This window comes from Maniola hyperantus, chromosome Z (genome assembly GCF_902806685.2).
Source record: "Maniola hyperantus chromosome Z, iAphHyp1.2, whole genome shotgun sequence".
Lineage (NCBI taxonomy): Eukaryota > Metazoa > Arthropoda > Insecta > Lepidoptera > Nymphalidae > Maniola > Maniola hyperantus.
This window is the reverse complement of record NC_048564.1, coordinates 10,748,003-10,768,559: the sequence shown is the minus strand read 5'-3', so window position 1 is coordinate 10,768,559 and position 20,557 is coordinate 10,748,003. Positions and strand designations below refer to the sequence as shown.

At 37.0% G+C, this 20,557-nt stretch overlaps 3 protein-coding genes across 6 annotated transcripts in view; 1 reads left to right on the top strand and 2 right to left on the bottom strand.

The window, feature by feature from the left end:
- LOC117995914 (zinc finger protein 431-like) overlaps window positions 1-20,557 on the bottom strand; it is a 170,080-nt gene that overhangs the window by 9,341 nt on the left and 140,182 nt on the right. The window lies entirely within an intron of this gene.
- Window positions 966-15,146, bottom strand: LOC117995750 (uncharacterized). 3 transcript variants are annotated; one of them, XM_069508562.1, is made up of 5 exons: window positions 14,496-15,146; window positions 11,025-11,091; window positions 9,919-10,120; window positions 7,804-8,110; window positions 2,541-2,677 (listed from the first exon to the last, which is right to left on the bottom strand). In XM_069508562.1, the coding sequence occupies exons 1-4, from the start codon at window positions 14,544-14,546 to the stop codon at window positions 7,816-7,818; spliced, it is 615 nt and encodes a 204-aa protein (XP_069364663.1). In that variant the 5' UTR covers window positions 14,547-15,146; the 3' UTR covers window positions 2,541-2,677; window positions 7,804-7,815. The 3 variants fall into 3 exon arrangements, with proteins under 3 accessions (XP_034839634.1, XP_069364663.1, XP_034839633.1); XM_034983742.2 differs by lacking the exon at window positions 2,541-2,677 and having other exon boundaries at window positions 5,336-8,110; window positions 14,496-15,145; XM_034983743.2 differs by lacking the exons at window positions 7,804-8,110; window positions 9,919-10,120; window positions 11,025-11,091; window positions 14,496-15,146 and adding an exon at window positions 4,487-5,047 and having other exon boundaries at window positions 966-2,677.
- The window catches only part of SLO2 (slowpoke 2), a 52,367-nt gene continuing 50,434 nt past the window's right edge, over window positions 18,625-20,557 (top strand). For both annotated transcript variants that reach the window (XM_069508547.1, XM_069508546.1), the window contains exon 1: window positions 18,625-19,497. In XM_069508547.1, the coding sequence (XP_069364648.1) occupies window positions 19,292-19,497 (206 nt within the window). In that variant the 5' untranslated portion in view covers window positions 18,625-19,291. The remainder of the gene's footprint in view (window positions 19,498-20,557) is intronic.

Genomic DNA, 20,557 nt, shown 5'->3' with positions numbered 1-20,557 from the left:
TAAATTGCATGGTGTAAAGCATTCTAGCGTGCTAAACACTAGCTATGCTATGTAATCAATGTCAGTAGTTCTTCAAACTATGAAGATCCCGATCTTAAAAAAATTCTTAAATCAGATGGCTCCAATACGTTCAAGTTCATATTTGACAATTTTTGCCTCAGCAATAAATAATATATTTCTTGACCCAACCTTTTCTGCGTCTTTTTTTACTAATTATCATTAAAGTCGACACCATTGCTAAAGCAATGCCAACTTTCTGGTGTTTTGATGGTGCAATATTTGTTAAGCGCTCTTCGAAAGATGAGGTTTGGACGACGGCCACTACTACAATGAAAGGAACTAACTAGCTTTGCTAGCTAGTGTAGTGTAATGAGTGAGCTCTTTTTAAATCGCGCTGCAGAACTAGATCTAGCGCTCTGCAAATTGGATAATGTAATGGGTGTTTTAAAAACTGACAAAAAAAGTCCTGCCTAGTATAGGGTTAATATAGAAACTTTTTATTAAAACCTCTACGATACTGGCGCCTCTTGTATCAAGCATCTAGATTCTAGCGTTTTCCTCGCTGTAGTGAGATGAAAAGTTGTGTATTTCGCACGGCTGCAGATTACTACGCTAGGATTCTCTACTATCAGGCTACGCTCAGGATTCTCTACTATCAGAATTCTAACCTTAGAATCCTTCGCTGGCTCGGAATTCAATACAAACTCGCGACAAAATAACAATTTTGCACCCTTGCATAACAAATAACTATTAACGAGAATGAGATTATGAATAGAATAGAGAAGCTACAAAATGATAAGAGCCCAGGTCCCGATAATATCCCAAATAATGCAATAAAAATAGCAAAAAAGTATTTGATTACTCACTTAACGTCTCTTATTAACAAAATATTACAAGAACGAAGAGTTCCAAGCACATGGGCGCAATCTAGGATTATTCTATTATATAAGAAAGGAGATCCTACAAATGTGGGCAACTATAGACCTATCGGCTTGCTGTCAACGCTCTACAAATTATTTACTTCATGCATAGAGAAAGGATTGGAGCCCTACATCGAAGAACATCAGCCAGTAGAGCAAGCAGGCTTTTGCAAAGGATTTTGCACAATAGACTGCATATAACCACCACCCACACACACACAGACACATATACACTCACACATACATATGTTGTGAATCACCTACTAGGTATTTTTACTAGTTAATTGACTTTTATATTTTCACATTATTATATTATTGTAAAGCTTGTTTTAATAATTACACTTAAACGTACTGTTATAAATTTATAATTAATAACTATTTTAGTAATCTGTAAAAAATTGTAATCCTATTGGGCCTTATTTTCAGTCTGTTATTATGTCAAATTATATTGTATGTATCGCTGTTGATTGCAAATAAACGAATAAAATAATATACCGTAGAACAAATCATAGAGAAATATGTAGAGTATAACCAGCCTCTCTACATAGGATTTATCGATTACGCCAAAGCATTCGACTCCATTTCTCATAAAAGTATTTGGAACGCACTTAAGGGTTGCAATGTGCCAGAAATATACATAGATTTGAAATATCTATGTGCATCGACCCGCGGCCGCTCAACCGCGCCATCCGCCGCGCGCACTACCCACTGCCCACGCTCCCCGAGATAGCGCTGTACGGCGCTAAGTATTTTAGTAAACGAAACGCGCGCTCGGGGTTTTGGATGATCGAACTCGATGACCGAAACGCTGACCTGTGCACGTTCGGCACTCCGTTTGGCCGTTATCAGTTTTTGCGGTCAAATCTATTTTGAAGTTGTCCCAGTTTGTATTTTTGTTTACAGAGCAGGATAAGTTTCTTTATATAATATGATTGTATCACTTAGCATTAAGGGAATAGGAATAGAATAAATAGCGGTGGAAGAGTTTATAATGTTATTTAATGTTTTTCGATAGTAATTAAATTAGAAGTTTACACTTTGCTTAAAAATGCCGCAGCGAACGCAGCCTGAGACTTGGAAGCATTTTGATAAGTGCGCACGAGTTAAGAAAATCACTATTTGTATTTATTGTAACAAGGACTTCTCTTTTATGGGCAGTAAGTCAAATCTGAAATCACACTTACAACGTATGCACGTACCCTTACAACGAATCTATTGAGACATTTAAAATGTATGCACAGTAATGTGTTCTTAAAACAGAGGTCTGTAATCTGTTCAAACTCTAACGATGGCACTATTGGAATCATTCAGATAGGTATGACTGTATGCTCAGCTAATTAACTGAAGTTAGTAAAAAGATTTAAACTGAAGAGATGAATATAAACACTATTGGAATCAAAACGCAACGCAAAGTAAAGTTAGCACAAGCTGCCAAGGCTCATACTGTTACCATTTGGATATTTTAAGGTTCTGAGGAACTGGCTTCATAGTTTTCTACTGTCTCTTTTGTGTCCTGCGATCGGAAGTTGTTGAAACGTTTGGTAGGATAGCGGTAGTGTTTACCGAAGGCTGATTCCGCATATTTCTTATATCTTTTAAATTCCAATTCTTCCGTTTTCCATTCTTTGTCATTAACGAACGGGAGTACCATCTTTAGCCAATCGGGTACAAACTCATCCATATAAAAGAACCGTCGTCGCCAGACTTTATGGGTATCGCAATAGCTCCCACCGTTTCCTCCGATCCATTTGGGGATACTGAAATTATACAATGAATTATAATTGAATACTTAACTGTTATTTATCAAAATAATATGATAGATGAAATAGCGGCGATAGCAGGTCGAGGATGGCTAGACTCAGCTACAGAATATAGAGTCAAGTGGAAATCCTTGGAGGAGGCTTTTACCCAAAGGGGGGTCCCATACATAATAACAATTTAACATAATACCTACCTATGTAAATTATTTGTAACCATAATTTTATTTTAATCTCACTCGGTTTGAAACAATCCGTTCGCCCTTTGAAATCTGAGTGGAAAGTGGTAATTTTGCTCGCTAGCGCGCAAAGTACGAGTTGAAATTCGAACGTGACGAACTGTGGTCTATGGTTGCGAACCTACTTACTTTTTCTTTCTATTAAAATACCACGTCATAATGAAACGTTCAGCGACGCGGTTCGTCCGTACAGTCCGTACTACTTTTTTTATTTTAAGTACCATTGAATTAAACAGAATACCTACCTACTCCGTTTCAGCTTTATTGAATACACAAGTTTCAGTAGTCAAGTTCAAAATATATAAAAATGAATTACAAAAATGAATTTTAAACTAGAATTCAGTACGCACTCTAAAAAAACTACTTTTACAAAATTTACTTGTATTCAGTTTGCATAAGTTTGGTTTGTTTTGTGATAAAATAAAAGAAAATTATAAATATGAGTGATTCCAGCAGCGATAAAAATATGACTTGAACACCTGCAGAGTTACTGGACGCGGTACATAATGCCGAATTGAGTTTTCTTCCTGACAAATCGCGCGAAAAGTATCTCAAAGCGTACGATGTATTCAACGCATGGCGACATTGTAAAAGTGCAAAAACCTTATCGGAGACGGTTTTGTTATCGTACTTTATTGAATTGGCGAAAACGAAAAAACCAAGTACTCTTTGGAGTATTTTTTCCATGCTAATGCAATGCTTCCAAAGCTACAATAAAAACAAAAAAGAATATTCATTTCGAAAAATATCCCAGGCTGTTGGCGTTTTTAAAAAAAACATCAAGTGGGCACAAACCCAAAAAATCGAAAAAAATTACGGCTTCTAACATTGAAAAATTCCTGAACGAAGCATATAGGTCATATCTCACTTGCATGGATGATCTCAAACAGTATGCATCTAGTTTTAGATTCTAAACAAACAGACCTTGTGAAATTGCTGATTACTCAGAACTTTAGCAATAACATAGAGATGGAGTTTGGTATCGTGAAACATACAAATATCTTGGAATGTCAGAGGCGCTTGGTATTGAGGTAAGGACTATGAAACAGGCAGTGGAGGAACGTTTCTTTGGTTGCCTAAAAAATACTTCTCAATAGTCTTTTATCTGGTGGCAACAAGGTGCGTGCCTTTAATGGTTGGGTCATGCCTTTGCTCATATAGGTACGTACACCTTTGGCATTCTAAAATGGAATCAACTGAACTAAATGCCTTGGATCGAAAGATTCGAAAACTGCTGACTACATATCGTAAAATCGATTTTATTTATTCTCTGTGGTCTGCCCTAAGGGAATTAAGTTAACAAGTGCTTTTATGGAAATGTGCATTGAAATGAAAGTAACTTTTTATTTACACAAAATTAAATTTCGGATATGACAATCAAATCCCCATCCCCCTGTAAAAAAATATGAAATATGTTTTGATGCGTGAGATAACTCGGTACCATTCTTGGTCATTCTCCTTTACTTATCTTTCAGAAAAAAATATTATTCTTAACAGATAAAATTAATAGTATTAAGGACCCGTCGCCGTAAATTTCCTATTGAGCTTGAAATTAAACGCCAAAACTTACAGACTGAGGTGCCTGAGGGTCCAACGATAGGCATTAGTATAAAAGTAGGCAGATAATGGATTCAGATGGGGGTATGGCTTGGCGCTGGACAGGCCTGACGCCAATGCCACTACTGTCATTCCCATTTGGTACCCGTCGATCAAAACCACCAACCCTTCCCTCACATTTTCTTTATTGGGCAAGTTAACTTTGAAAGATACTTCTGCAAACATATTGAAACAATATAATATTGTATAAGGCACCTTTTTTTGGAGTTATGCTGATTCATGAGCCGTGGGTACGGGCAAAATGCTTACGTCGCAAAACTATTGTGTGGAACATATCATAGACCTAATTATCTCGGTCGTTAGCAACGCGCGCCACATACTGTGGGGAAGCGTGAAAAACAACGCAAGAGGTGAGCAATTAGTATCTTATTTACGAACTCTTACGTATAGAACCGACGGTTTGAATCTATATAATACTTTATGAATTCAAAAGAATTGAATTATTCATTCTTTTGAATCTAATAATTGTAATTGTTATTTTCTAAAACGAATGAACTTCTTCATATACACTGAAGGGGCTTTCGACAAAATCAAAATCGACAATGCTCTTGAAAGATACAAAGTGCCAAGAACACTAAGAAACTGGATCGGAGCCCTACTTGAAAATACCTCTTTTTAAGTAGGGGTCCGATCCAATCTACTAGGTAATCCTATGGATTGGAGATAGTAGGCACTATCTGCAACTTTTTACTTACTTTTTACTTTACTTAGTAGATTTAGTTACCAACCTAGTAGTTGACGAACTAGTAACATCAAACTTATTGACAGATGAACAAGAATAACGGATTTTTCACAAAGGTTATGCCGACGACTTGGCGATCCTCATAAGCAGAAAACACAAACTTATTGGAATAATGTAAGATACGCTAAGAGAAATGGCACACAAACAACGAACTAACGGTGAATCCGAAAAAGACTGCGTTAGTTATGTTTATGAATTCATTCAACTCAACACGTTTCAATTAATTTGGATCTAGATCGTCATGTCGGGAAAATATTTATAAGAATCTTAAATAACCATTTAAAATAGCAATCAAATATAAAGAGAAGTGGCTACGAAAACTGACGCCAATATTGAGGATGAAGGAAAATCCTGTGTCCTTACTTAAAATATACCTAGGTAGTAGTTGTATACACCTGCCAGTGTAGGTGAAGCCTCGCTAGTGTACCTACGTGCTTTTTCAAAATTTCGTTCTAAGCTAGGTAACCGTCTTGAAGTGTGACATGGCATAATATGAAATAGTGGTGAAGTGAAATCGTTAAAAATTTGAGATAGGACATGTTTCCAGTTGATATTTGTAATTGTAATGCGCTCGAAAGTACAAAAAATTGTAAAACAAATGCGCTGCCGTACACTTACGTTTCTTTATGCAAACAGTCGGGTCAGTGACCGCTACACTTCGTTGATATTACCTATTAGACTAATAAAATTAATTAGTTGATAAAATCAAGATTCGATTATCTATCATGTTCTAGGCCGAAGGCAGGAATTCATTTCGGGGGTAAAAAACATGAAAATCAAGGTTAATTTTTTTAACGAACCCTTGAGAAAATGTAAGTAGTAATATTTGGCCCGACTTGACGGGGTTCCTGGCCTCTAAAACTTTTGTTTCAGAAAAAGTGGTTTAAATTTCAAATAAGAAAACTATGGTGAGATTAAAGCTAAATAGAAAGCACGAGCGTAGGGAACACAAACTTTTTTGTCATTTTTTTCAGAAAAGATTTTGGTACCTAAAGTCAAGAATGAGTGTAGGTTTTTATACCCTAAAAGGAGCTACTGTCATCAATTAAAATCTAATTATAATTCTTATATCTCTGATATAGAAACTCGAAGACTTAGAAGAGAAGCTGAAACAGAATCAATTCAAGGAGTATTTGGCGCAAAGCAACTATCCGTTGCATAGTTCGCACTCTCACTTAGAAAAAAGGGTAGAACGACCGTATTCCGGCCAAAGGGATTACACGGATGCGACTGATTTTAATTCCATCCCAGTTTATCCTAGTCCAAAGCCCATGAACCAAGCATCAAACAGGAATTTTAACACACCGACGCTAGAAGTCATGCACCATGATAGCCATGATAGCCAGGATGCAACTAATTATAATTCTAACCCAGTTTACACATTATTATATTATTGTAAAGCTTGTTTTAATAATTACACTTAAACGTACTGTTATAAATTTATAATTAATAACTATTTTAGTAATCTGTAAAAAATTGTAATCCTATTGGGCCTTATTTTCAGTCTGTTATTATGTCAAATTATATTGTATGTATCGCTGTTGATTGCAAATAAACGAATAAAATAATATACCGTAGAACAAATCATAGAGAAATATGTAGAGTATAACCAGCCTCTCTACATAGGATTTATCGATTACGCCAAAGCATTCGACTCCATTTCTCATAAAAGTATTTGGAACGCACTTAAGGGTTGCAATGTGCCAGAAATATACATAGATTTGAAATATCTATGTGCATCGACCCGCGGCCGCTCAACCGCGCCATCCGCCGCGCGCACTACCCACTGCCCACGCTCCCCGAGATAGCGCTGTACGGCGCTAAGTATTTTAGTAAACGAAACGCGCGCTCGGGGTTTTGGATGATCGAACTCGATGACCGAAACGCTGACCTGTGCACGTTCGGCACTCCGTTTGGCCGTTATCAGTTTTTGCGGTCAAATCTATTTTGAAGTTGTCCCAGTTTGTATTTTTGTTTACAGAGCAGGATAAGTTTCTTTATATAATATGATTGTATCACTTAGCATTAAGGGAATAGGAATAGAATAAATAGCGGTGGAAGAGTTTATAATGTTATTTAATGTTTTTCGATAGTAATTAAATTAGAATTTTACACTTTGCTTAAAAATGCCGCAGCGAACGCAGCCTGAGACTTGGAAGCATTTTGATAAGTGTGCACGAGTTAAGAAAATCACTATTTGTATTTATTGTAACAAGGACTTCTCTTTTATGGGCAGTAAGTCAAATCTGAAATCACACTTACAACGTATGCACGTACCCTTACAACGAATCTATTGAGACATTTAAAATGTATGCACAGTAATGTGTTCTTAAAACAGAGGTCTGTAATCTGTTCAAACTCTAACGATGGCACTATTGGAATCATTCAGATAGGTATGACTGTATGCTCAGCTAATTAACTGAAGTTAGTAAAAAGATTTAAACTGAAGAGATGAATATAAACACTATTGGAATCAAAACGCAACGCAAAGTAAAGTTAGCACAAGCTGCCAAGGCTCATACTGTTACCATTTGGATATTTTAAGGTTCTGAGGAACTGGCTTCATAGTTTTCTACTGTCTCTTTTGTGTCCTGCGATCGGAAGTTGTTGAAACGTTTGGTAGGATAGCGGTAGTGTTTACCGAAGGCTGATTCCGCATATTTCTTATATCTTTTAAATTCCAATTCTTCCGTTTTCCATTCTTTGTCATTAACGAACGGGAGTACCATCTTTAGCCAATCGGGTACAAACTCATCCATATAAAAGAACCGTCGTCGCCAGACTTTATGGGTATCGCAATAGCTCCCACCGTTTCCTCCGATCCATTTGGGGATACTGAAATTATACAATGAATTATAATTGAATACTTAACTGTTATTTATCAAAATAATATGATAGATGAAATAGCGGCGATAGCAGGTCGAGGATGGCTAGACTCAGCTACAGAATATAGAGTCAAGTGGAAATCCTTGGAGGAGGCTTTTACCCAAAGGGGGTCCCATACATAATAACAATTTAACATAATACCTACCTATGTAAATTATTTGTAACCATAATTTTATTTTAATCTCACTCGGTTTGAAACAATCCGTTCGCCCTTTGAAATCTGAGTGGAAAGTGGTAATTTTGCTCGCTAGCGCGCAAAGTACGAGTTGAAATTCGAACGTGACGAACTGTGGTCTATGGTTGCGAACCTACTTACTTTTTCTTTCTATTAAAATACCACGTCATAATGAAACGTTCAGCGACGCGGTTCGTCCGTACAGTCCGTACTACTTTTTTTATTTTAAGTACCATTGAATTAAACAGAATACCTACCTACTCCGTTTCAGCTTTATTGAATACACAAGTTTCAGTAGTCAAGTTCAAAATATATAAAAATGAATTACAAAAATGAATTTTAAACTAGAATTCAGTACGCACTCTAAAAAAACTACTTTTACAAAATTTACTTGTATTCAGTTTGCATAAGTTTGGTTTGTTTTGTGATAAAATAAAAGAAAATTATAAATATGAGTGATTCCAGCAGCGATAAAAATATGACTTGAACACCTGCAGAGTTACTGGACGCGGTACATAATGCCGAATTGAGTTTTCTTCCTGACAAATCGCGCGAAAAGTATCTCAAAGCGTACGATGTATTCAACGCATGGCGACATTGTAAAAGTGCAAAAACCTTATCGGAGACGGTTTTGTTATCGTACTTTATTGAATTGGCGAAAACGAAAAAACCAAGTACTCTTTGGAGTATTTTTTCCATGCTAATGCAATGCTTCCAAAGCTACAATAAAAACAAAAAAGAATATTCATTTCGAAAAATATCCCAGGCTGTTGGCGTTTTTAAAAAAAACATCAAGTGGGCACAAACCCAAAAAATCGAAAAAAATTACGGCTTCTAACATTGAAAAATTCCTGAACGAAGCATATAGGTCATATCTCACTTGCATGGATGATCTCAAACAGTATGCATCTAGTTTTAGATTCTAAACAAACAGACCTTGTGAAATTGCTGATTACTCAGAACTTTAGCAATAACATAGAGATGGAGTTTGGTATCGTGAAACATACAAATATCTTGGAATGTCAGAGGCGCTTGGTATTGAGGTAAGGACTATGAAACAGGCAGTGGAGGAACGTTTCTTTGGTTGCCTAAAAAATACTTCTCAATAGTCTTTTATCTGGTGGCAACAAGGTGCGTGCCTTTAATGGTTGGGTCATGCCTTTGCTCATATAGGTACGTACACCTTTGGCATTCTAAAATGGAATCAACTGAACTAAATGCCTTGGATCGAAAGATTCGAAAACTGCTGACTACATATCGTAAAATCGATTTTATTTATTCTCTGTGGTCTGCCCTAAGGGAATTAAGTTAACAAGTGCTTTTATGGAAATGTGCATTGAAATGAAAGTAACTTTTTATTTACACAAAATTAAATTTCGGATATGACAATCAAATCCCCATCCCCCTGTAAAAAAATATGAAATATGTTTTGATGCGTGAGATAACTCGGTACCATTCTTGGTCATTCTCCTTTACTTATCTTTCAGAAAAAAATATTATTCTTAACAGATAAAATTAATAGTATTAAGGACCCGTCGCCGTAAATTTCCTATTGAGCTTGAAATTAAACGCCAAAACTTACAGACTGAGGTGCCTGAGGGTCCAACGATAGGCATTAGTATAAAAGTAGGCAGATAATGGATTCAGATGGGGGTATGGCTTGGCGCTGGACAGGCCTGACGCCAATGCCACTACTGTCATTCCCATTTGGTACCCGTCGATCAAAACCACCAACCCTTCCCTCACATTTTCTTTATTGGGCAAGTTAACTTTGAAAGATACTTCTGCAAACATATTGAAACAATATAATATTGTATAAGGCACCTTTTTTTGGAGTTATGCTGATTCATGAGCCGTGGGTACGGGCAAAATGCTTACGTCGCAAAACTATTGTGTGGAACATATCATAGACCTAATTATCTCGGTCGTTAGCAACGCGCGCCACATACTGTGGGGAAGCGTGAAAAACAACGCAAGAGGTGAGCAATTAGTATCTTATTTACGAACTCTTACGTATAGAACCGACGGTTTGAATCTATATAATACTTTATGAATTCAAAAGAATTGAATTATTCATTCTTTTGAATCTAATAATTGTAATTGTTATTTTCTAAAACGAATGAACTTCTTCATATACACTGAAGGGGCTTTCGACAAAATCAAAATCGACAATGCTCTTGAAAGATACAAAGTGCCAAGAACACTAAGAAACTGGATCGGAGCCCTACTTGAAAATACCTCTTTTCAAGTAGGGGTCCGATCCAATCTACTAGGTAATCCTATGGATTGGAGATAGTAGGCACTATCTGCAACTTTTTACTTACTTTTTACTTTACTTTTTACTTTACTTAGTAGATTTAGTTACCAACCTAGTAGTTGACGAACTAGTAACATCAAACTTATTGACAGATGAACAAGAATAACGGATTTTTCACAAAGGTTATGCCGACGACTTGGCGATCCTCATAAGCAGAAAACACAAACTTATTGGAATAATGTAAGATACGCTAAGAGAAATGGCACACAAACAACGAACTAACGGTGAATCCGAAAAAGACTGCGTTAGTTATGTTTATGAATTCATTCAACTCAACACGTTTCAATTAATTTGGATCTAGATCGTCATGTCGGGAAAATATTTATAAGAATCTTAAATAACCATTTAAAATAGCAATCAGATTACTATACCTGTTGTTGGAATAGAAAGATCAAGACCAAGACGAGGTCGCCAAAAATATGTACCGGGAATGGGAGCCTGAAAAACGAAACATATTTTTAAGTTATAAACTTAAAAATATTTTGTTTAAGTATCTAATTTTTGTTTTTGAAGTGAAAACTTCTTTAGTACCAAAAGAAATAGAAAAACTGACATTAAAAAGAGACAAACACACACACACACATCTATTGGATTTAGGCTGCGAGAGAATGAGATATAATACTTTATGCACTGTATATATTTTGTTGTGCTTTTTAGATTTACACAACATAAGCAACCCAAGGATGAAATTAAATGTGTGAAACATTGGAGTGGGGATTGGTGGAGAAAAAAACCTATATTCGTTATAGTTGTCTAAACGCTGCGACGAAACTTAAAGCTGAAGAAATACGATATAAATATTATACGTTTGCGTACGAAACGGTCGTATACTGATGCGATGACAGTTCTGACTATGGCGACAGGATTAAGTTTCAATAACTCGAATATCCTTCAATGTGAACTCTGCTTAAAAGGTAAGCGAACACGAACACATTTTAATAAGAGCAATACAACGAGATCATCTGAAATACAAAAGTATACACAAGATAATAGTAACACTTCTGAGCAGATAACTACAATAGAAATAGTTTCTATTTATCATCTTTAAATAAAAAAGATCAATTTGGAGATTGTATAATAGATTCTACAATAAATGAGGAATCTGACATCCAAGTAGAGAGACTTGAGATTGAAACTGTAGATGTTCAGGAGGAGCAGTCACCTGAAACAGGAGTAGAGGAGAGAACATATAGATGTGAGATGACATTACATCAATGCGAGAGAAAGCCTAAGGATTACGGAGATTATTATCTTTATAAAACTAGAGAAAGTCACAGTGATGATCCCCTCACTGTCGAAGAAGCTGTCAGCAGAAATGACAACGATAAGTGGCAGGAGGCCATTGTTGCTGAACTTAATGCCTTGAAGTAGAACGGCACCTGGAGTTTAGTCAAGCAGGATCAGTCATTACATCAACGCCAGAGAAAGTCTAAGGATTAAGTAGATTATTATCTTTATAAAACCAGAGAAAGACACAGTGATGATCCCCTCTATGTCAAAGAAAGTATCAGCAGAAATGACAACAATAAGTGGCAGGAGGCCATTGTTGCTGAACTTAATGCCTTGAAGTAGAACGGCACCTGGAGTTTAGTCAAGCAGGATCAGTCATTACATCAACGCCAGAGAAAGTCTAAGGATTAAGTAGATTATTATTTATACTATATATAGCTCAATTACCACTGACTCACTCACTCACTCACTCACTCACTCACTCACTCACTCACTGACTGACTCATTGACATAATTGTTCTCCTAGAAAGAGACAGAAAATGATATAATGATGTATGGGAGATATGTTCAGGAGTGGGATTCGAGTAGGGAAAAATTATGACATTTCAGAAAAACAAGATGGCGGCCGACGTGATTTTGTAACTTTTTTGTTTTCCAACCGATTTCGTTACAACTTGCAACAATTGAAGATATTAGTAAACAATTTTTAGAAAAAATGTAAAAAATTGGAAAAACAAGATGGCGGCCGAGATTTTCAAAAAAATGACCTGTAAAATTTTGTATGAAACTTTTTTTTTCACTTGCCGTTTCATATAGAAGACAAAAAATCATTCGGAGGGAAACATGGAGAGAGCTGATGATTGAGGGTTTCGGAGACGGGTGAAGGGCACGCTTGAGGTATTGAAGATAGGTGGGAGGTGCTCGAGCAAATGTCATTCGAAACCTTATCCAATTGCCAAAAATTTGAAAAAAAATTCAAAATTGTGAAAAAAAGATGGCCGCCATACAAATTTCATCGGCGTCCATCTTGGAGGGTATGAAAGATGCAAGAGTGGTTTCTTGGCAAAAGATGATCAAGATCCGAAGGTCTACTCGATGGATGGAAAAAAAATTCAAAATGGCGGAATTTATATTTTCATACAAAATGTATGACTTTTTTTATTTATTCAAAATGGCGATTATAAATCTCGAGAGCTGCTTTAGCAGCTCGAGCAGCGAGCAAAATACTAGTTATCTTTATAAAACCAGAGAAAGACACAGTGATGATCCCCTTTATGTCGAAGAAAGTATCAGCAGAAATGACAACAATGGCAGGAGGCCATTGATGCTGAATTTAATGCATTGAAGAAGAATGGCACCTGGAGTCTAGTCAAGCCGGATCAGTACATTAATAATTTTAACATAGTAGATTCAAAATGGGTATTTAAAATTATAAAGGAACCAGGGGGGAAAGAGAGATACAAGGCTAGACTAGTAAAGCTGTCAGCAGAAATGACAACGATAAGTGGCAGGAGTCCATTGATGCTAAACTTAATGCCTTGAAGAAGAATGGCACCTGGAGTCAAGTCAAGCCGGATAGTAGATTCAAAATGGGTTTTTAAAATTATAAAGGAACCAGGGGGGCAAGAGAGATACAAGGCTAGACTAGGAGCCCCTGAGACTTATAGAACAATTAACCGCAAAGGAACGCCATGCAATTATGCTCTATACTCTATAGAGACAGTCAATCAGCAATACAAATCGCGAAGATCCCTGTTTATCACCAAAGGACAAAACATATAGATGTGGGATGTCATTACATCAGAGAAGCATTGAATGATAACATTGTGAAAGTTGAGTACCTGCAAACTGAAGAGATGGCTGCAGATATTTTGACGAAGGCTTTACCGAGATGTAAGAACGAAGTTGTGTGTAATGTGTAAATTTTTCTCTCCGTAAGAACCATCCTCGTACTTCAAGGAATATTATAAAAAAAGAATTAGCGAAATCGGTTCAGCTGTTCTCGAGATTTGCTATCACCAACACATTTAGCGATTCATTTTTATATATAGAGATTGCTAATTAATTTAATTGTCATATATATATACATATTGTATAAAAACTCTGTAAAAATACATAAATATATTAAAAAAAAGATTATGCAACGTATATGACCGTATAGGGCTGGCAGTTACCTCGGTCATCATTCGGAGTTAGATCATCAGATCGGAGTTAGCGCAGCTAGCGTTCTGGCCCTTGCCTCGATACGGTGGTTTTATGGGCGTACCCAGGGGAGGGCAGGGGGGGCAGCTGGTTCCCCCCTGGATTTTGTTTACGTCCCTACTAAACTACTACTACTTTATCTACTTTTGTCGATAAAAGTTAAGAAAAAGAACTTTTTGTCATTTGCAAAACAATATTTTTACCAATTTTGTTTGTAAATATAATAAAAATTTCTTTTTGTTTTGTTTTTGAACTTATTTACTCACAATAAACTCGAAACATTACATAATAATAATTAATTAATTATGTGAGTCTGACTGGAAATAATAATAATTGTAATTTTCATATTTAAGTATTATTAGAAATAATTAAGGAAAAGTAACATATTAAAATAAATATTTTAAACCAACCTTTACAATTGGGAGAGCGAAAATTAACACACACAATGACTTTTTATCCATTATAAAAAAAATAAGGTGTGACCAAGCAGTTTACTTCGCGTCGCGTTTGCGTTACGATTCGAAATTTAAAGCGGTTAAGTTACATGTACTGTTATCATTGTTATGAATGAACACAATAAATCCTTAATGCCGGGAAGTTGTCAATACAAACTTGTATACTGCACAAGAATGCAATTTCCTGCCACAACGTACCTAGGTAGTTTATTAACTACATACATTGTGGATATATGAAATTCTTCAGTAAAGGCTACTGAATTGCAAGGTTTATGTAGCTTTAGCTGGTTGAAAGAGAGCAAGAGTCACTTTTAGGAGTTAATGTAATCTGCATTCACTATTTAGTGTTTTATATATATGCATATGAACATATATGCACCCTCTAATTACAGCTATCTCCGCCACCGCTCCAAATTTTTCGTAAGCCCGTTTAGTCGCACGGTAGCGCGCTCCAGGTCACCCATACCGCGCACTTTGACTGCGCTCAACGCGCTGCTGAAGGAGTCCCCTCGCTTTGACATATTTGCTGACAAATGGGCTGACCTTATGGGTCAGATCTTGCACTTTTGTGAAAATTTATAATTTTGCTTTTTAAAATATATAATTTTAACAATTTTTGTAAGTATGTTTATGTTACTTTGTACTCGTAGTTTAATAAGTGTAATTGGCTTTATGGCCGTTCTAAATAAATAATAATAATAATAATTAATTAATTATACCCGTTCTAAATAAATAATAATAAGGAAAGAAGGAAAGGAGGAAAGCAAACAAGTTATTGAGATATTAAATCAGGGCATTTGATAAATGGTAGGTATAACTAAAAGCATTTATTGATCTGATTGTCTCTATTGGCAACTAATTTGATTATGCGTTCTGAATTAACATACTTGTAAAACAAAATCATACGTATAAATAAAAATAAGTTTTACATGAAAATAAAATACAAAAACAGACTACAGAGGACAGAGGGCGGGGAGCGACTTTGTTTTATGTTTTATACCATAATATAGAGATACGAATGTTTTCATATGCCATGCTAGCTATCCCCCTCACTTGAAACTAATTACGTAGCGCAGAATGTAAACAAGCTCTGTTCGACATTTACCCTCTCATATCTTGCTATTCAAGTATGTCTGCACTGTGGCAATTAAGACTGAATAAACTAGAAAAAATTCGCTAACGAACTACTTAGTATTATAATCCAAACCCTAGTCTTGATTGCTATGAGAATTTCATAATACCTACCATATGCCTATTCAGGTAATTTCTTTTCTGACCAAAATACTTTTTTCTTTAATCCGGGCCCTACTGAGTACAAATCCTTCGACGGAACAGGCGCTTGGTTAGATAGTAGTTTTGAGTAATGAGGCCATTACATTCGCATGAGCATTAAACATTGACTTTGATGAACTCAAATCAAGTCAAACAAAGAATATGTTTACCAGCACAGCTGGTCCTCGCGGGAGAATCAGAGCCAAACCCTCCAACTGTAACATGTAAAACAATCAACATTCCATTTTTTGTTAATCCAACAGGTAATCATACGTACCAAGAAATCCAAAGCATCAAACTCAATACATCATATTTTGAGATAGTTTGACTGTCTTTCGAAGTGGTAGGTTCAGGTGAAAATCTATCTTTAGGAGAGTTTAGTTTATAGATCATGGTGTCTACACTAGTGAAAGAAGTGTAATCACTTCTCATTTAGTTTTTGAGAATTGTAAAGGTTGGTAGTTTATAACCGACTTTTTATTATTATTATTCAGATACAAGTTAGCCCTTGATTGCAATCTCACCTGGTGGTAAGTGATGATGCAGTCTAAGATGGAAGCGACTTGCAAAAAGAAGGAAATTCTCAATTCCGCGTGTATTTTTTTGGATATGTATTATGTAGGTACCGAGATATTAGATTGTATTTATGACAAAATGAGCCCGAATGTTCAATTATGGAACCATTTTGATAAATGTGTGGGAGAAAACAAACTCGCGACGTGTAGGTATTGTAAAAGAGACTTTTCCTATAGAGCTTCTACTCGTACTTCTAATGTGAGGTCACTTTTGAAACAACCACATAGGCGCGTATTCAAGCTTACTCGTACCGTCGCCATAGACACATATTGGAGCTAGCGATAGTAGTCGTCAGGGAAGCTTGGGACTTGATGATGGGATTGGTACTAGCGGTGGTGCCGTCCGGGGCATTGGTCGGGGAGGCGATGGTGCTGGTGTTGTTGTTGGCCTTGGTGGCTCAACAGCACAAGCCAATATCCGATTCTCTGATATCACTAGTACCAGTGCTGAGACGTTAGCAACTAAAGAACCAGCCCATGATGGCGACATATTTGCCGAAAAAGGTTTTCAAAGGTCAGGAGATAAGAAGATAATAGATAAAGCCCTCGTTAAGGTCGTAGTCAACCTTTCTCAATTGTGAATGATATTGGCTTCAAAGAATTTGTACACAGGTACCCTCAATCCGGGCTACGATTTACCTAGTAGAAATACAATTTCCTCGTCATTGCTGCCTGTTTTTTATGAAGACAAGAAGCAGTATTTCATAAATTTTATTAAATAACAGGCGAGAGTGTGTGCCTGTTGACTGTTGGTCTTCCAGTATAATGGTCCAATACTTATGACTAAATATGATCCTTTTGTTGGTCGAATTAAAACATTTTATTTATTTATTTATTTAATACATGGGAGTTACAGCACATTTCTTTTCTAAAGAGTTAGAATTAAAAACAGTTTTACTATAATGCGACGTACTTGATGGCAGTGACACTGGACTTAGACTTGCGGATGTGACGTATTGTTTCAATTCAGAATATCCGAATGTCGTATGTTCTCTTGTTGATATTGTCATATTATTCATGTTGTCTACATATTATAATTCAAGCAGAATAAAGCCTAATTTGTTAGGTTATTTCATGTTTTATTTATATTATGATTCGAGATTCCCTTTTGCTTATGCTTGTTAAGACATGACAACTACTACTGTAATACAATGTCTCAATGATATTTTCTATACTTTTGGAACTCCTCTTTATATACACAGTGACAGAGGATATTCTTTTCTATCGACTGAATTTACAGAATTTTTAAATTCCTTAGGAATTGCTTGCAGTAGAATAACGCCATACAACCCACGCGGAAATGGACAAGTCGACCGCTTGAATGGAACTTTATGGAAATCCATCCACCTGGCTCTTCGTTCTAAAGATATGCCTATAGAGAATTGGGAGCGAGTCTTGCCAGTGGCGCTGCATTCAATTCGTTCGCTTTTGTGTACGACTATTAACACGACTCCCTATGAACGGCTATTCAGGCACCCTCGAAGGGCCACTACGGGGGAATCTTTACCTACATGGATGGTGCCAGGACCAGTACTCTTTAAAAAAGAAATAAAAACGACCCCTATGTGGAGGAGGTAGAGTTATTATTACAAGAAAAGATGGACGGGAACCAACAGTTTCTAATCGACAAATAGCTCCACTTCCAGTATTATAAACAGCAATCCCGAGAATCAGATGATTTTGAAGAAGAATAAGTCTTTAAAGAATCAGAGATACAAATTGAAGAAAACAATCAATTTACACAAAACCAAGAGACTTCAGAAAATCCTATTACAAAAGAGCCGACAACCACAGATCAGGAACAACAACCGACAGCATCAACCCTTTCCGAAACCCTACTTTTCAGACGAGCCACACGAGAGAGACGTCAACCAACATACCTTCAAGAATATACTCGTACGTGTGTGATTTCAGGGAGGAGGGGTGAATGACGTATTATTTAAATTCAGAATATCAGAATGTCGGCTTTAAGTATTTAAAAGGCTACTAATCTGTTGCCATGTTCCGACTTTCTCTTCAAGGAGTTAGCCAATTTTGGTAGAAACATTCAACCCAGGGCCGTACAAATAAATAATATTATACCAACTCAAGTGGGAATCAACAATAGCGCCCTTTCCGTAGGGTTGGCTAAAATAGGAACCAAAAAGCAGCGACCGTGAGATGAAGAACATCGATCGGTTCTCCGCCCCCGCCCCAATTATTATCTGCGCGCACTTCACGTTAAACTTTCCTTCCTTACTTCACGAGCTTTATTTACCTCATGTATGAAACGTAGTATCTACTCATTTTTGTTTAGCTAACCCCACTAACAAAGATTTACACTCGAAGGTCAAGGCATTCTTCCCTTTAACAAATTGCAAGTTGTCCTATTTATATTAAGTCCGCGTTATTTCGACAAGCTGTGTCCCCATCCGGGGGGGACTATTTGTACCATTACTATCAACGAGTGTAATCCTCTGATTTGAAATTTGTGAATCTCTTCTTTTGTGAAAACAACATACCTAACCTACTCTTAATTTATTTAACACAAATACATAGACTTAAGTAAAAAGTTTTAAGTGGATTTATCAGTAACGCTGTGAAAATCCATTTTGTGAAGTGAAATAGTCATCGCAGTTCGAACGGGCGAAACTGAGCGGCACCACGTTCCGTCACAGCAAACTGCGGTATTCAAACCATTTTCCCTCGCGAGGGTCGCCGCTGAGAGGCCGCGAGCAGTCCGTCAAGGCAGCGTCATTGAGTCGGATCGAAAGCGGACAACGGGCGGGCGCGAGCAGCGAGTGCGGCGGTGGAGCACCCGCCGCCGGCGGCGTCCGCCCCGGCTACGGCTATGAAGCTCTCTCTGCGGCGAGCGACGGAAGCGATCAAGAGCCTGACGAAGCGCCCGAATACGCTCCCTTCGAGATGGAACTGTCAGGTGGCGGGGAATCTGCGGACGGACCGTCATCGCGTGGATCTGCTAAAGTTAACTTTCCACCCGATGTTGAATTGGACCGGCGACCTACGGGGACCTTCGGAGGAATTACTGCTGCCGCTTTTCATAGAAGCCGAGGGCGTTCTATGAGCGCCTGGAGCGACATAAGCCGTTCCAGCATCAGGTTTGAGGAACGGTGAGTAGATATGTTATTGCAGCAATATTGAAGCTTTGTTTTATTTATATTAATGATCGGAAATTCAATAATCTCGCATTCAGTAGACCTCAACATAACAAGACTAGGGTTATAGATACAGGAACATGCGCCGTAGAATTTTTTATTAGGGAGTGCTTCAGAAATAGTGTGTGCTTGTAGAAGTACGTTGATGCCAGTAGAAGGCTACTAAAAAGTAGGATAATACGTTAACTATGGGGTCTACATCGACTTACCACGATAGAAATAAATGTTTATTAGACATGGCGGATAGATCGAATAGAAGGGGCTCAGCCGACGCTGGGACATGCGCACTGTAATGCTTCGACACAGCCGTGCGATGTGAATGTAACTCTACAATCTATCTGCATAATACATCTGTTAGGCATTGTTAAGTCTGAACAACTTTATCTAGAAAGCAAAACAAACAATTACTCATTGGAAATTGACTACACCTAAAAATTGAAATGCAGTGTAAGTTAAATACAGTATGTGACAGCTGAGAAAAATGTTTCAGTTTACATCTTACGGCAGTTTCAATGTCGAAAAGTAGAGACAGCGTAGTGCAAAGAAAAACCGGTCAAGTGCAAGTCAGACTCGCGCACCAAGGGTTCCCAAAAAAATACGACGTAACAGTCGTATTTTTTCGACATTTTGCACGATAAATCAAAAACTACACTCGCCGGCACAATTAGCGGAACACAAAAAAGGAAGAATTAATGTATTTTTTCGTAGCACTGGCCGTTTACATTACTTTTTTTTAATTTTAGGTCTAATTTGAAAACGGAACATTAGTCGACAGTTATTTTTTTCATTCGTTTGTTTTAGTTTTTTATTCATACATCTCTATCGACTGCTTCGGAGTTAATTTTCTGTTTTCGTAATGTTCGTTTTCGCAAATTCGCGTTCATTATTGCAGTTTCATGAGGCGTTTATGTTTTCTCGCATGTTGATCAGTTACGAACATCTAAGTATGCCTGATTTAATGCTATCAGAAATCATTAGGGCAGATGAAATGAGGAAAAATGATCAATCCTACAGA

Excerpts from the sequence above, each read along its gene's own strand:
- LOC117995750 (XM_069508562.1), bottom strand. The coding sequence starts at position 14,546 with ATGGATAAAAAGTCATTGTGTGTGTTAATTTTCGCTCTCCCAATTGTA. Across the intron at positions 10,121-11,024 it reads TCTTTCTATTCCAACAACAG|AAGTATCTTTCAAAGTTAAC; the intron begins GTATAGTAATCT and ends ATATGTTTGCAG. Across the intron at positions 8,111-9,918 it reads ACCCTCAGGCACCTCAGTCT|TATCCCCAAATGGATCGGAG; the intron begins GTAAGTTTTGGC and ends GTATAATTTCAG.